The following is a 16,117-nucleotide window of genomic DNA, read 5'->3' as shown; positions in this document are numbered from 1 at the left end:
CTAATAACCAAGACTCCCAACAGTTCTCCCTGAAAGCAAATAGTTTAGTGTCACTGGTACCATTTGGCTGCCAGGGAATAATGGCCATCCTTTTCCAGTATTGCCGCCCAGCTGGTGTAGAGATCTTTTAGAACAGGATCTTCAGGATGCAGCCTGGCCTTCGCTATTGCAATGGCTTCCCTGAGACAAACAGTAAGGGGGGGAAATCAGATTTTACTGCATAACCTAGAATGCTTAAGCCAACCTTTCCTAGAGAAAATAGTTTTTTGTGAGGGCTTTGGGTTTTTTTTTCATATTATAAATTAAGCTTAATGATTTGGAACTGGGGTCACTTAAACAAGATGCTGCGAGGTCGAGCACAATAGCAACTGTGAGCACTGATCAAACTGCAATGATATGAAGACTGTCTAAAAGTCATTTTGTGAAGCACACTGGATACAGCATTTACAGCCTACGCTCAGGTTATCAAGTTGATCTTTCATTGCTTGGAGACTCAGAAGAATATGTGAACTGACACCACTGAAAGGAACTGGAAATGTGAAACCGTCTATTTCTGGTAATTAGGACAATGATGGCTCATTCATACAATTAAAATGCTCACTTTTTGCTACAGTCAGGTGATGGGCATGCATGTGTAAATGAACCCAGCACCCTTGTAGGATGTTGCCCAGAAGCACCAGTAGCACTACGAGCAAACACAATCTGAAAGTCATGGTTATACAGCAGTGAGGAATACTTGACGCAACTGAAGAAGAGTAAAGTGGCTGCATCTAGTTCCTTATACAGCAACATCTTTCCTACTTATTTTAATATCAGTGCAAGGATTTTTAAATCCTCTATGATTACACAAACTTATTTTAGCAAAAAAGCATAAACTACCTTTGCAGTAATCCAAGCTGTGGATTTGTTTACAATTGACTTTTACTGCTTCTCGTCCACCACTAGCTTTGGATAACAGAACACTAACCAAATACACATATACAAAAATGGAACTGAGAAAGGAAGGCTGCAGGTGGGAGGGAATGGTGCCATTTTATTCAAATATAAAAATATACTGAGAACACAAGAGGGAGTTCAGGCATGTAAGTGAAGGGCAGCTAACTGGGAGAAAACACACAAGGAGTGAGCATTTAGCTCTGCCGTTAACTAGTTCAGGAGATCAGGCAAAATGAAAAACACTCCTGTGTGCACATTTTATCAAGTGGTGGTACATGGGTATCTTAAACACACAACCAAAAATATTCACAAATTAATATCACATCACCTGCTCATCAGCCATCTTTGCTATTCTAAGTCTGCAGTACTACCACTGCTTCACGTGGGAGTCTGGAACGCTCTGACTTTCCTTCAAGTCTGCCCCCCACCCTTTAGCCCTCTCTACATTAAACCCCACCCTGAATAAAAGGCATGTAGTGACCTGAAAAAGCTGTGTGTTTTCAGCAGCTCCACAGCCTCATACACTTTATGGAGAGAAAGAAGGTGAGAGGCAGCCTTGACATACTGCTCCTGAAAGCACAGCTGCTTTGTGAAGGCTTCAACGGTCCACATCCAGGCCTGATAGCCAGCTAAAGGGGGGGGGGGGGGGGAAATCAGCATCAGTTATCATGGCAACAATTAAGCCTGCAGTAACCCCCCCATGCCCAAACTCAGGAATAAATTAAGGCACATAGGAAAGGGCTTCCCCTGCACACCCCACAAGTAATTACTTTGACACAGAGAGGGCACCAAGCATACCCATTGGAGAGAGAGCCACCAGCTGGTCTGTCAGCTCTCCCCGTTCTGCTGCCAACTGAAGAGCGCCCTTCAGCTCTCCTTTCCAGATCATAAGCTGCTGAAATAACTCTGGGTGTCCATTCTCTAAATGGCTCCTGCCTGTTGGAAGACAAAACATTTTTCTTGGTGAAAACTCACAGTTTGAATCTCAAGTCAGAGCAGGCAGTCCAAACTGGGAGGAAAAAATAAAGGAGTGTTTAGGCCCATCACTGCGAGGCTTCTGCAGGACACGTGTATCATTGCAGACCCAAGTGAGCAGGGAAGTTCCAGTTCCTGCTACTGTGCAAGCACCTGCATCTAGGAACCCAGCAGCCACTGGCTCTCTCCATCCTAAAGCCAGGTGGGAGGGAATAGATGGAAAGAGTTGCAGTTGGGCTTCCAATAGAAACATCTACAGGGATTCAGTTTTGTTTATTTAGCATTCTGTTGGCCTTTCCCATCTAGATGGTGTCTGCCTGTGAAGCTTATCGCCAGAGCAGTCCAGCAAAACCTCTCTGCCCCTTCTGCTCTCCTCCCCTTTTAAAGAAGGGACTAGCAGCTGTGCTTACCTACAACTTATGAAAAGACTTTCTAGGTAGAGAAGAGAGCTCAGCAATGAGGCATCATGCCTCCCTTCTTTACAGCTACTTCCATGCCAGAAAACTTACATTTGGGAGAAAGGAAGCCTGCAGCCTCTTATGGCAGAAAAGGACACAAACGGCAACATACTTCTATGGCATTGGTGCTAGCATAGCAATATGTGTATTCTCTGTCTCCTTCCCATAGGGGTGCTTTGTAAAGGAGGACAAGGGAGTAAGCATGAAGCTTTCTGTTGCTGTGACTATGCAAGGAACGGCGTTCCAATTATGCAGAAGGCGGCCCTGGCATCTCTCTAGAGCCCTCTTTTCCTTCAAGTTGCATCTGAGGAGAAGGCGTTGCTGATGTTGCTTAATTGTGAACTTTGTACACTTGTGGAGGCACCACACATCCCAGATACATAATTCAGATATATGTTTGTGTGAGCTTGCCAATGATAAGATGAAGCAAAGTGGTCGTATTTTTGGTGAGAAATCTGGCAGGAGCTGTAGGGGATGGGCAATGATCACCAGTGACAGGCAGCTGTTGCTATCAAAGAACTGTGGGCTGTGTTTGAAAGAAGAGAAGAATTTATGACTAGGAGCCATGCCATTTACCCTCCTGCTACTTTTGACTGTATTTTGGGGAGGGGCCATGGCTCAGTGGTAGAGCTTCTGCTTAGTATGCATAGAAGCTTTTGCTATCAAAGATTGCGCCCAACCTGCCCTAATGGGACTGGTTTGCCAAGAAAGCTAAAGCCGCACCCCAATCCACAAAGAACTATCAGGAGAGGTATGCTGCACAACTTACACTGTACCTGCAGTCAGGCATGTCTTTTAAGTACCTCTCTATGCTCCTCCTTAGTTTTGTTGGTTAGCATCAATGAGAAAACCTCCAGGGACTAACCTTCTGCCTCCATCAATCTGTATAATGTAGGTCTATTGGTGAACAGCCCCAAGTGGACATGGTCCCTTGAACAAGAGGGTAAATCCTCCTTCTGACCTGCTGGTGAAATAATGAAAACAAAACTGATATCCATTTGCTACACATACTTCTTTATGAAGGCTTTTCCCACAGTCATTCATACTTACAAAGCACCACTTTGTTCACAAAGAACACTGAGAAGCTTGTCATATAACTTTAATCTCCCTCACCACAGCAACGTGTTCCTACCTGTATTCTTCATTTTGAAGTTCTTCCATTTGCAAGTTGCTACCAGAATTGGTTAATCCCTTTCTGTCCTGATTATTACATGTTAAAGAAGAAACCTAGAATCTGGAGGCAACTTCCTCTTTGGTGTGTACTTAAATTAAAAGTGGTGATTTCACAAGTAATGCTAAAACTTCCTGTTCATAAATTATTAATAGTATATTGTATTTATTATCTGCCCTATCTCATGGGACTCAGGTTAGATTACAACATGCTTGTACCTTTAGAGTGTAAGCAAGTTGCTAGTCTCATACAGTCCTGGTGCAGTTCCTCTTTTGACCTGTGATCCAAAGATGTACTGAGAGGCAGTATGGAGCGTGGCTTTTTCCTCTTCATGGAAGAATCTGGCCCTGAAGGGAGATAAAACAGTCTCATAGCTAGACCTCAAGTTAGATATCTTCACTCTCAATATTCAAGAAATCCACTCTCAAATTATGCTGGCGACAGGATTCATAGTGGGGCATACTTGCATGTCTGGGGGGGGGCTTAGAGGAAGTTACCTCCACTTTGAGTTATTGCCCACTGTACACAAAATTACTCATCACCATTTAAGAGTAGGAAACTACGGAGCGACTATGCAGAACTGACTGGATTAGGGGCCGACAGGTACCATGCCTTATAAAAAAGCAAGAATATTTTAAAAAAAACCTCACAAAAGGCGTCATGCTTCCTTAGGGGGATATCACTTCTCAATACAATGTTATTTTCCCTTCTGTAAGTATCAAACTGAATGAAATTGTACAAAGATGGAGACTACAAAGAAAGGAAGGAAGAAATACAGTGGAGTAACACATACGGTCTTTTAAAAAGAGAAGAGCAGATATCATCCCCTACTTGAGGGACTGCCTCTCTGCTTATGCCCCCCCCTCAAGAGCTCTACGCTCCTCGAACGCCAACAAGCTGGTGATCCCTGGCCCCACGGAAGTATACCTGGCCTCAGCTAGAACCAGGGCTTTCTCTGTCCTGGTCCCCGCTTGGTAAAATGAGCTCCCAGCACAGATCAGGGCCCTGCAGAAATAAAACAGTTCTGCAGGGCCTGCAACAGTTCCGCAGAGATCTTCCACAAAGCCTTTGGTTGAGGCCAGCAGGGCAACACCAACCCAGAAACCCCCTCCCACCTACCAGCTATGCCCAACAGAGACAACATAGGGTGATCCCTGACCTAGCACTACATGTCTGTGTGCATATATATAAGTAAATATATAAAAATCTATATAAATAAATAAGTTGTTGTGTGATACTGATGACCCTTGTATTTGTATTAGACATGTACCAACCTGGCTTAATATGTTCCTTCCGCACAGGAAGGATTCGAAATGTCACAGGAGGCTTTTGAACATCTGGTGCGCAAGCAAGTGGTGGGTGTGTAGGGGAATCCTTGTGGCCTGAAGCATCATGCAAAAAAACAACATGAAAATGGGGAGGGGGAATACTGAGCACAACAATCACCTCTCTACATGTTATATATAGAAATAGCAACCACACAGAACCCCCCAAAGTATAATGCTGGGCAAAAGCAGCATGAATGTTTATAAGCTAACAAGAAGCAGATGATAATTTCACTACTGCTGGCTCTCAAGGCTGGCTAAATGCAAGTGACATGTAAAGATGCCACCCATATGCTGACACAACTGACAAGGGTCTAGCAGGTTTCTGAAGCAGAAAGAAAGTGCAGGACCCTCTCTTCAGCCCTTCTGTATTTGCACCACCAGGCACAGCTTAAAGATTGCCTCACAAAACACGTACATTTAATTAAGAGCAGTGAGACTCTGCTTTGGCTGTTAAGTGTTCCATGTTCCTACAAATGTATGGCATGGCCAGCCAGCCAGCTGTTTCTCATACCCACTTCATTTTTGGAAGTCTAAACACTGCTATCCCCAGGCTAATGTGAAAGCATCCATTGTTACAGTTGTAGACTGTAAAGGGAACTTTCTGCTTCTTTACATGAAAAGCTGCATTTTAGAACACACGCTAAATACCTTCTGTGGAAGGTCTCTCCTCTGGCTCCTGTTGTGCCTTTCCCGCCTCTTGGTCCAACAGGCCATTCTCCTCTAATGGAGTCTCCACAGCATCCTCATCCTCATTCACTGTTGGTACTGCACATTCACTATCTGGTACTGCAGGTACCTTCCCCAATGGCTTTTTCTTCTTCTTGGCTTTTGGTTTGAGTGCCAAGCTTCTCTTTTTCTCCAGCTCAATGCTCTTCTTACCTGAGAAGCAGCAATAGAAACCAACAGCTGTTTTGAAAAAGAGCTACGTTCATTTCAAAGAGTGCTCAAGTTATGTGACAAACCTGCTGAAGGCCATCAGAAGGAGACTCAGGTGCAATACAAAACAAAATCAGGGGCCAGTGGCACCTTTAAGACCAACAAAGATTTATTCAAGGCATGAGCTTTTAAGTGCAAGCACTCCTCCTCAGACTATGAACTGACCATCATGACATTGGGAATATAAAGCAAAAATTAAATTAGTAAACTGTGTCACAACATCCAAATACAGCCATATGATAATTCTTTGCTAAAACAGCCAGTCAGACCCCTTGAATTCAGTTGTACTTCACAAAAACATAGGAGAAATAAAATTGTCAGTGATCAACGGCTTCCATTCCACCATTTGCTGCTGTTCCTTGACCTGACTGGCTGGGTATTTTAGTTCCAAAATGGTTTGTTGTAGATCATTTAAGTGGGAATCTCTGTCTGTGGGATTGGAGCAGATGCGGTTATAGCATTGGGCCTGGCTGTATACAATGGATTGTTTGGTATGTTTAGGATGGAAGCTGGAGACATGCAGGTACAGTTGCCGGTCAGTAGGCTTCCGGTATAAGGTGATCTCTAGGCATCCATTGTTTATTCTTCCAGTAGTGTCCAGAAAATGTATTTCTTGTGTAGACTGGTTCATTGTCAGGTTGATAGTGGGGTGAAAGTCATTGTATGCCTGGTGGAAAGTATCCAGGGCTTCTTTACCATGTGTCCAGACGATAAAAATGTCATCAATGAATCGCAGGTATATGAGAGGTGTGAGTGGGTGAGTATTCAGGAAGTGTTGCTCCAGGTTTGCCATGAAGATGTTCGCTACTGAGGTGCTATGCAGGTGCCCATGGCTGTACCATTGATCTGAAGGAACAAGTCATCACCAAATCTGAAATGGTTATGGGTGAGAACAAAGTGGCACAGCTGAGTCAGCTATAGTGTTAGAAATTGTATTCCTAATGGCTTGTAATCCATCTTTGTGTGGGATGTTGGTATTCAGGGATTCCACATCCATGGTGGCTAAAATGGTGTTCTCTGGAAGGTTGTTTAAAGATTGTACTTTCCTCAGGAAGTCTGTGGTGTCTCGAACATTACTAGGAGCCTTGATGGCATAGGGCCTTAGAACAGAGTCCATATAGTCAGATACCCCCGTGGTGATAGTGTTTATGCCTGAGACAATTGGGCGTCCTGGGTTGCCAGGTTTGTGGGTTTTGGGTAGAAGATAAAAGGTACCTGGATGTTCCTTTGGTGTGTCTGAAAGGATTCTTCCTGAATGCATGGGGGTAATTCCTTGATAATCTTGTGTAGTTCTTTTTTGTATTCCTGTGTGGGGTCTGAGTCCAGTTGTTTGTAAAAGGTGGTATTGGAGAGCTATCTTTGAGTCTCCTGGATGTAGTCTGGTCTGTTCATGATGACAACAGCCTCTCCTTTGTCAGCTTCCTTAATTACTATATCCACTGCTCTTGGGAACCCCAGTGCCATTCCCAGCCTTTTTAGACTCCTGCACCACTCTTTGACAGACAGCAGTGTATCAGAAGTATACTGACCTTGGGGAGGACGGCTGTGTTCCTGCTTTGCAGGCACCCATTTATGAACACAGAAGTCATCGGCACCAGTATAAATGCAGTCTGCTTCCACAGGTGACCACTGCACACACAGCAAGCGGCCTCGGTGTCCCCTGTAATTGTGCAACGGCTCTTCCTTTAGAACATCCCAAACCTGTGAACAAAACTTCTCATTGAAAACAAAGACAATCAGGAAAATTTTTAAGAACTTTCCCAAAGCAGGTTATTCATTTGTAGTGTTCTGTGAGACTTCATCATCAAAACCAGCCTTTGCATCCAGAGAAATTTTACTTTGGAAAGACAAAACTTAATTGAGCATACATCATACTCAATTATATCTTGCTTGACATTTCTTCCCTCCCCGTTATTAAGAGGACAATCTGCCCAAGTGGAAACCTTTCCTTCTTTGGCAGGTCACATTCACCCTTGCAAAGCTCCACTTGGCCTATAAACAAGCTAGCTAGAATCTCCAACACCTTCATACTACACTCACTTTATATGTGGCCCTGGCAGTCATATTTCTAACAATGAAACTTCTTGCTCTACACAAATCAAAGGACAATATGAAACCAGGAAGTCCAAATGCAGAGTTCTATTATATTTCATTTTGTGACAGGCTTTCGCAGGCAGATGCTCCCATATAATGCCAGTTTCCCCACACATGCCTCCCCTTCACAGTAAAAAGGGACACATATCCTTTACCCAAGTATGAAAGGTAGCAAGAAAAAAATCATTTTCCTGGTAAAAATGAAACGGTAGTCCTCACATGAGGGTTTCTTTTCTTCAGTGGGGTGAAGTCATTCAGGTGGTTAGGTCATGCCTCTGCTTGCTCAGGTAGGGGAAACTGTAATGTAAATTGTAATGAGTGACCCCTGGGTGACCTCTTCAACCCGGTCATGTTCAAGCCCTGCTGCGTAAATGGTCACTTTTGCAGCCCTGTGTTGTCTGTTCATACGTGTCTCACATGACCAAGACTGTGGTGCCACCATGGGGGTGGGAAGTGGATGACTTCGCCCCACTGAAGAAAATAAACCCTCAGGTGAGGATCAGTTTCATTTTCCTTCAGTGGGGCTGAAATCATCCAGGTGGTTAGCTGTACCAACGCTCACTCCAGGGTGGGAAGAGTCGGCCCAGTCCGGTCTAAATGTTACAATACTCTGCGGCCGAAGGCGGCCTCCAGTGAGGTGGCTGTATAGATGCGATAATGCTTAATGAAGGTGAAAAATGACAACCATGTTGCCGCTCTACAGATTTCCATCACAGGTGCTGTGCTGGTGAAGGCGGCCAATGTAACTTCCGCTCTAGTGGAATGTGCCGTGAGCCTCCCAGGGGGGAGTTTCCCTGGACCTTGTATGCCTTGGTGATACACTGCCTGGCCCAGAAGGCCACAGCAGTGGGCAAAACCTTGCCTATGTTCCGACATCCATGAGAAACGAATAGTGCATCAGAGCAAGAGAATGGTGCTGTTCTGTGAAGGTAGCTTCGAATCTCTCTGAAGACGTCCAGTTTATGTTGCGCCCACTCATCCAGGGTGCATGGATTGGGGTAGTAAGCTGGCAGGACCAGTGGTTGCTCCATGTGGAAGCGAGAACTGACCTTGGGTACAAAGCGGGGTCTGTTTGCAGGATGACCACGTCCTTTGTGAAAGAACAGAACTCCTTCCATGCTGACAGCGCCGCCGTTTCAGACACTTGTCTGGCAGATGTGATAGCCATGAGGAAGGCCACCCTCCAGGAAAGTATATTCAGCTCAGGCCTCTTTTTTTTGTTTGTTTGTTTCTGAAATTTTATTGTTTGTTGTTGTGTAAAACATTTACAGAAAGGTAAAAGAGAGAAAAAGAAAAAAACGACCAGCTAATAAATAATTATTAGTACACAGTCTATACATCGTCTATGCGTGTATACCATACATAGTATAATCTGATCATACATAGTATAATCTAATCTCAAGAAATATATAGTCAGTTCCCATTTGCATGTTAGTCCTAACCTAAGTTACTGCTGTCTTTCTTAAATTTACAAAAAAATGGAGAGAAAAAAAGGAAGCAGCCGGCTAGCAGAGTAATCATTAATCTATATAAAAACACAATCCATTCTTATCTTGAAACGTACGTGCTCAATTCCCATTGCTTAAATTATAAAGAAAACTAACCAAATAATTATTGATACATATGAAAGTTTAGTTTACCATCCTCTTAACATACATATTCAGTTCCCATCACATATTAATCCTAATCTAGAAGTTATTACCATCTTTCTTAGCAAAGTAATTGTTGATACATATGAGAGTATAATCTGTTATGAGAATATATTCTATTATTGTCTTAGGTAGTTATAAAGTCAGTTCCCTTCATATATTGGCCCTGACCTAAGAGTTACTGCTGCTGTCTTTCCCACAGGAAGCCAAGTGAATGCTCCACTGTTCATCACATTCTTCAGGTGGTCGCAGAAAATGAAATTGTGTTCTTTTCCATGATGTATCTGCTTGCGGGTCTCGAAGTATTTGTGTTTCTTGATCCACCCCACTCAGCGGTGTCACCTGATGGTTCCTGTATAAAGTATTTCTGGCTGCTTTTCTGTCAGGGCCAGAAAAGTGTCTTGGTTGATTCTTGCTTGCAGTCGCCTTTGAGTAGGCTCTGTATACTTTATCAATCCGGATCTCTTCCTCCTGTATGTAGTGTTCCAGGCTTTTTGTAATTTCCTTCCTTAGATCTGTTTTCCCAAGTTCTTCTGGGACGTCTTTAATTTTAGTGCTCCTAGCTTGTGGTTCTGCTTCCAATGTTGACTCCCACTCCTGTTGTCTGGCATCTGGACTTTGGTACGTTGCCAGCTGATTTGTGTTTTCATCAGCTGCTTTCTTCAAACCGTCGATTCTATCTGAGAGCTCTTTCCTGGTATCTTGAATTTCATTTTCAATCTTTTAAACTGCTTTCAGTATCTCTAAGCTGCTTTTGTTTAACAAATAAAACATCTGTGCGTTTGTTAGATTTTCCATTTCTGTACGCAGTATGTAATAAAGTCTCGTCTCGCGAGAGTTCGGGTGCTTAGACGTTATCAGTTTGCAAAATCTCCGTGTTCTTTTATAAACTTCCCCTGAGCTCTCATTAACAAATTCTCAAGCTCTTTCATTGTCCGTTTTAGCGAGTGTATTTAGCTGGCTTGTCTCCCAGCCGAAGAAAGAATTATCTTAGAAATTAGTTCGGGCGAAAAGGGGAGAGGGGAAGTTGAAATGCCTAACTTTGAAGGAGCGGATGCCAAGCAAAGCACTCACATTTTTTTGCATTCCTGAGACTTCTGCTCTCTTCAAGCTGGAGGAAAAAAAAGATGCTCTAGGAAAAATGCAGGCTTTTATCAGCTGGTCGTTCCAAGCTTAGAAGATTAGTTCAAGATAGAATATGGCGGTCGTCCTCTTGACCCAAAACGCTGACAGCGGGGAGATATACTCCCTAAGGGATTGGAGACGGCCCCAAGAATTCCCTAGGACTTCCTGGGTAGAAAGGTGAGGTGGGGTTTGTGTACCCCTCCTCTTTTCTGCCAATTGCTTCCACAATTGGCCCCTGTCAGGCTTCAGTGATTGCAATGCAATCCTCTCAGGACGACATCTTGGCCACACCTCAGCTCAGGTCTCTTGAGGGGCTCAAATGGAGGTTTAGTGTGTGCTCATAGCACTACAGGGAGACTCCACATGGGAAATGATGTTTGGCGCCCCTCAGGAACAGTCTGATGTGTTGATTTTGAGAAAGAGAGTGGGTCCCGTCCAGGCCTAGAACAGCATTGATGGCAGCCAACCAGAGTTTTAGGGTTGGCGCCCAGAGGCCAAGTTTTCTGCCCTCAAAGAGGAATGCCATGATGTCGTTAGTGGTGGGGCACAGAGGATTGATGTGTGATCTGATGGCCCCAGTGTGGAAAGCTTTCCAGGTGTGATTGTAAATCCGTCTGGTGGACGGTCGTCTGGCCTGAAGCATAATGTTGATCACTCCTGGTGAGAATCCCAGTCTTCGTAGAGCGCCATTCTGGATCCGGATGCCTGACTGGTTCCTGGAGTAGCAGTTCTTTGCGTGATGGGAAGCGCCATGGGCCTTGGCCATGTGTACCAATTCGGAGAGCCACAGTCGTCTGGGCCAATGTGGGGCGATGAAAATTACCTTGGCCTTCACTCTCTGAATTTTGTTCAGAATCGTGCCTATCAGTAGCAGGGGAGGAAAGGCATACAGTAGACTCGATGCCATGGCATGTGAGAGGGCGTCTTCTCCCTCTGCCCTGCCATCAGAAAAACTCAGGAACCATGGCCTCTGGTTGTGGCGGCGGTTGCTAGAAGGTCCAGGGCTGGTGATCCAAACTTATGAGTGACTGGAACAAACACCTGTTGGTTGAGACTCCACTCCTCTAGGTTGATGTCCTGGCAACTCAGCCAGTCCGCTTGGGTGTTTTGTAGGCCCCAGAGATGTTCTGCCTTGAGGCTGAGCAGATGCCTTTCTGTCCAGCATAGGAGGGTGACTGTCTCCTTGTATAAAAGGGGAGACTGGATCCCACCCTGGCAGTTGATGTGGGCTTTTGTCGTTATGTTGTCTGTATGGATGAGAACATGGCGGTTTTTGACTGCAGGTTGGAACGCCTGGAGGGCCAGGTGAGCCACTCTGAGTTCCAGCCAGTTGATTCTGTGTGCCACCTCCTGGGTGGACCACTGCCCCTGGGCTGTCTGTCCCTCACAGTGAGTTCCCCACCCGCTCTGGCTGGTGTCCATGGTGAGGACTATTGGGGGGGAGTAGTGAAAACGGGATGCTGGTGAGCAGGTGATTGGGTTGTGCCCACCAACGTAGCTTGATGGCGAGGTGTGTTGAAACGTGGATCAGCTTGTGCCTCCTGCAAGCGATATCACGCTGAAATGGGAGGAGTGCCCACTGGAGTGGCCGAGCATGGAATCGAGCTCATTGGACCATGTTTATTGTTGATATCATTAGGCTGTGAAGAGCCGCCAGATCCATGAGGTCTGTGGACCGCCGTTTGCACAGTCGAATCAACAGAAGTGCAATCTTGCGCTGCTTGTCTTCTGGTAGAAAGACACGGTTCAGGTGGGTGCAGAGTCATGCGCCAAGGTGAACCAAGTCTGATGTGGGTTCCAAGTAGCTTTTGTCCTTGTTTACAAGGAATCCATTTTCCTGGAGGACAGAGACTGTGTATTAGGTGGCTCTGTCCACCGTCCTCTTGTTCTTGGCCTGGAGAAACAGGTCTTCTAAAAACACATAAATATGGATCCCTGAGTGTCTGAGATGTGCCACAAGAGCCACCATAATTTTGGTGAACCCCCGTGGGGCCGAGGAGAGGCCGAATGGAAGAGCCGTATATTGGAAATGGCGTCCTCCATGGAAGAAATGCAGGTAGCGTCTAGAGTCCTTGTGTATAGGCACATGTAGATATACCTCCTTGAGATCCAGGGAGGTAAGTAAATCCTCTGACTGCAAATTTTGTAGTATGTGGCGCAAGGACTCCATACGAAAGTGGCGCTTCTTCACCCTGGGGTTGAGGCCCTTCAGGTTCAGCACTGCTCGCCATTCTCCAGACTTCTTGGGAATGACGAAGAGTATTGAATAGAGCCCCTGGAAGTGTTGGTCAGGGGGCACTTCCTCCACAGCACCGATGTTGGGTAGATGTTGAATGGCCGTGGCTAGTAAGCATCTCCATTGAGGTGGGTGCTGAACAGGAACGAAAACTCCTTGGAGGTAAATCTGTGAGTTCTATCCTGTAGCCCTAGGAGACCACAGATAGGACCCACTGGTCCAAAGTTGACTGGCTCCACTCCTCTCTGAAGGAGCGAAGCCTGCCCTCTACAGCGTAGTCAGGCGGTGGTCTTGCGGGCCTGTTGCCTCTTGTCTTGTCGGGACGACTGCGCATTTCTGGAAAAGAAATGTGGTCTGAATTTGGAGGTTTGGAATCCACAGAAATCTCTTGCTTCTCTGCTGCGGCCAGAGCCGTAGGTAGGGCAAAAGGGCTGTCCTTTTCGGTATCGATGATCCCTGTCCCTGGACGTACCAAAAGTACAGGGCATGGCCCTCTTCTTTTCTCTGGTCTCTAACAGCACCTTATCCAAGTCAGCCTCACCAAACAGCATGCGACCCGAAAACTTCATGGTCAAAAGAGTACATTTTGAGGTGGAGTCCACCTTCCAGTTCTTCAGCCATATCTTTCTGCAAATGGTGATTCCTGCTGCCTGTGCTCTGGCGCTAAACCGTATGGCGTCTTGAGAAGCATTGGCTGCAAACTCAGCCACTCTTTTAATTTTGGCAATGGTTTGTCTTGCAGATGTGGAGTAAACCTCCTCCTCACAGAGGAGTCCATCCGCCCAGATAACAATGGCTCTGGAAAAATTGGACAGGGCGGCAGTTGCGCGGATGGCTGTTGAGGAGTACCCATGCGCTTTCTTCAAAGTGCTCTCATTTTACTGTCCACAAAGTCCTGCAGAGCATTCTCGCCCTCTTTGGGAAGCACTGCTCCAGAATGAAGGGCCACCACAGGTGCATCAATGAGTGGGATTTTCAAATCCCTCATGGCTTCCTCTGTCAGAGTGTAAGGCCACAGAAACAAATAATGTGCCCCCTCCCCCGGTATGGCCCACTCAGCTTTGATGACCTCATCGAATTGGTCGGGAAAAGGGTGAGGGGTCTGAGTCAGAACAAGATTCTTAAGGCCCTTGGCATCCAGATTCCCTGAAGCTGCCAACCTAGGCTTCTCTTGAATCTCCAATTTGTAATTCAAAGTGGCTATGACCTTACGAAGGATGCGTGGGGGATAATCCAGAGCAAAAAGTCTGGTGGAGGAGTCCTTTGAGACCTCTTCATCTCCAGACAGCTTGCCCTCCTCGCTCAGACAAGAGGTCTGAATGGACAGCCACAGAAGGCCGGTCCTCTTCTGATACAGAGGAGTGGTGTCTGTCCCTATGGTGAGGGCCCCCCGTGCCTGCGGCTGGTACCAACAGCTCAATGGGCTCCCTGCTGCTCCTAGAAAGGACTTCCGTGTCCTCTGCGCCGTCAGAACTATCAGGCCCCCTTGTGCTATGAGCCCCACCCTCCTTGGGCCTTCTTGGCCGAAAAACCCCACCCCGGGCTAAATATTGTTTTGAAAGGCCCCTCAGATGGTGAGAGTTGGCAGATGGGTAGGAGGGTCTAGCCTTCAGGGTCTGAAGACGCTTCCAATGCAGGAACTGGGGAGGAAGCTCAAGCAAATGGGGGCACAAGTGGTATTCTCTTCAATCTTGCCTGTCAAGGGAAAAGGAATGCATCAGGAGAGGAAGATAATGGAGGTGAATCACTGGCTGGGTAGTTGGTGCCGGCAGGAGAGATTTGGTTTCTGGGACCATGGGATAGGCTTTCTTGAGGAAGGCCTACTAGCACCTGATGGACTGCACTTATCGAAACTGGGGAAGAATGTGTTTGGCAGGAACCTGGGGAGATTCATAAGGAGAGCTTTAAACTAAAGCCACTAGGGGAAGGAGACGATCAACATAGGGAGTGTATGGAAGGAAAACGATCGGAGGCAGCCCAACCGGCAAGGCCAGCTCACAGGGAACCAAAAGTAAAAGGATTCAGTTGTCTTTATACTAACGCCCGAAGCATGGGCAATAAAAAGGAAGAGCTGGAACTTCTCATGCTGATGGAAAGGTATGATCTAGTAGGCATCACAGAAACTTGGTGGAATGATTCTCATGACTGGAATGTAATGGTGGATGGATATGAACTGTTCAGAAAAAACAGAATAGATCGGTGGAGGAGTGGCACTGTATGTGAGGAAAGGGCTTACCTGTCAGGAAATGCTAGTGAAGGAGAGCATATCTGCAGTGGAAAGCATCTGGGTGAAAATAAGCGAGGGGAAAACAAACAGTGTGGTGGTTGGTGTCTGCTACCGACCGCCTGACCAACGAGAGGATGTGGATGCTGCACTTTGTGAGCAGCTTGAGAAAATATCCAAACGGCAGGACCTTGTCATCATGGGTGACTTCAATTTCCCAGATGTGTGCTGGGAAACTAACTCTGCGAAGCGTCCTCAGTCATGCAAGTTTCTGACCTGCCTGGCTGACAATTTCATTTATCAAATGGTAGATGAACCCACAAGAGGTTCAGCCATACTGGACTTAATACTGACCAACAGGCAAGAGTTGGTGGATGAGGTGAAGGAGGTGGGGACCCTAGGGGGAAGTGACCATGTCCTCATAGAATTCCTTTTGAGATGGGGAGCCAAGGAAGCTTGTAGCCAGACGCGGATGTTGGATTTTCGTAGGGCAAACTTTAATAAACTCAGAGACATTATGAGTGTCATACCATGGACGAGAATGCTGGAAGGGAAGGGAGCATGTGAAGGGTGGGCGCTACTCAAACAAGAGCTATTGCATGCTCAATCAATGACTATTCCAGAAATACGAAAACACTGCAGGAGCTCTAAGAAGCCTATTTGGATGAACAGAGAACTTCAAGAGGAACTAAGAAAGAAAAGGAAAATGTTCAGGAAATGGAAGGAAGGACAGAGCTCTAAAGAAGAGTACCTACAGGTTACTAGGCACTGTAGATCAATCATCAGAAAGGCCAAAGCTGAGAGTGAGCTAATTTTGGCCAGGGAAGCCCATTGTAACAAGAAAAGATTTTTCAGTTATGTGAGGAGCAAACGTAAAGTCAAGGAGGCAATAGGCCCACTGTTGGGTGCAGATGGACAAACTCTAACGAAAGATGCAGAGAAAGCAGAAAGGCTTAGTGCCTATTTTACATCAGTTTTTTCCCAC

The 16,117-nt window shown here is 45.9% G+C and overlaps 1 protein-coding gene across 8 annotated transcripts in view; it reads right to left on the bottom strand.

Moving 5' to 3' along the window:
- GEMIN5 (gem nuclear organelle associated protein 5) overlaps nt 1–16,117 on the bottom strand; it is a 76,797-nt gene that overhangs the window by 22,734 nt on the left and 37,946 nt on the right. For 4 of the 8 annotated variants that reach the window (XM_077326443.1, XM_077326437.1, XM_077326439.1 and 1 more), the window contains exons 15-22: nt 7,334–7,505; nt 5,517–5,747; nt 4,815–4,922; nt 3,759–3,887; nt 3,235–3,333; nt 1,735–1,872; nt 1,418–1,565; nt 61–180 (exon numbers count right to left, since the gene is read on the bottom strand). In XM_077326443.1, coding sequence (XP_077182558.1) covers nt 61–180; nt 1,418–1,565; nt 1,735–1,872; nt 3,235–3,333; nt 3,759–3,887; nt 4,815–4,922; nt 5,517–5,747; nt 7,334–7,505 — 1,145 coding nt within the window. The remainder of the gene's footprint in view (nt 1–60; nt 181–1,417; nt 1,566–1,734; nt 1,873–3,234; nt 3,334–3,758; nt 3,888–4,814; nt 4,923–5,516; nt 5,748–7,333; nt 7,506–16,117) is intronic. The other 4 variants (XM_077326438.1, XM_077326441.1, XM_077326444.1 and 1 more) reach the window with 2 other exon arrangements.

Source organism: Paroedura picta, chromosome 3 (genome assembly GCF_049243985.1).
Source record: "Paroedura picta isolate Pp20150507F chromosome 3, Ppicta_v3.0, whole genome shotgun sequence".
NCBI classification, from domain to species: domain Eukaryota; kingdom Metazoa; phylum Chordata; class Lepidosauria; order Squamata; family Gekkonidae; genus Paroedura; species Paroedura picta.
The sequence above is the reverse complement of the archived record's forward strand: the minus strand, read 5'-3'. Positions and strand labels throughout refer to the sequence as shown.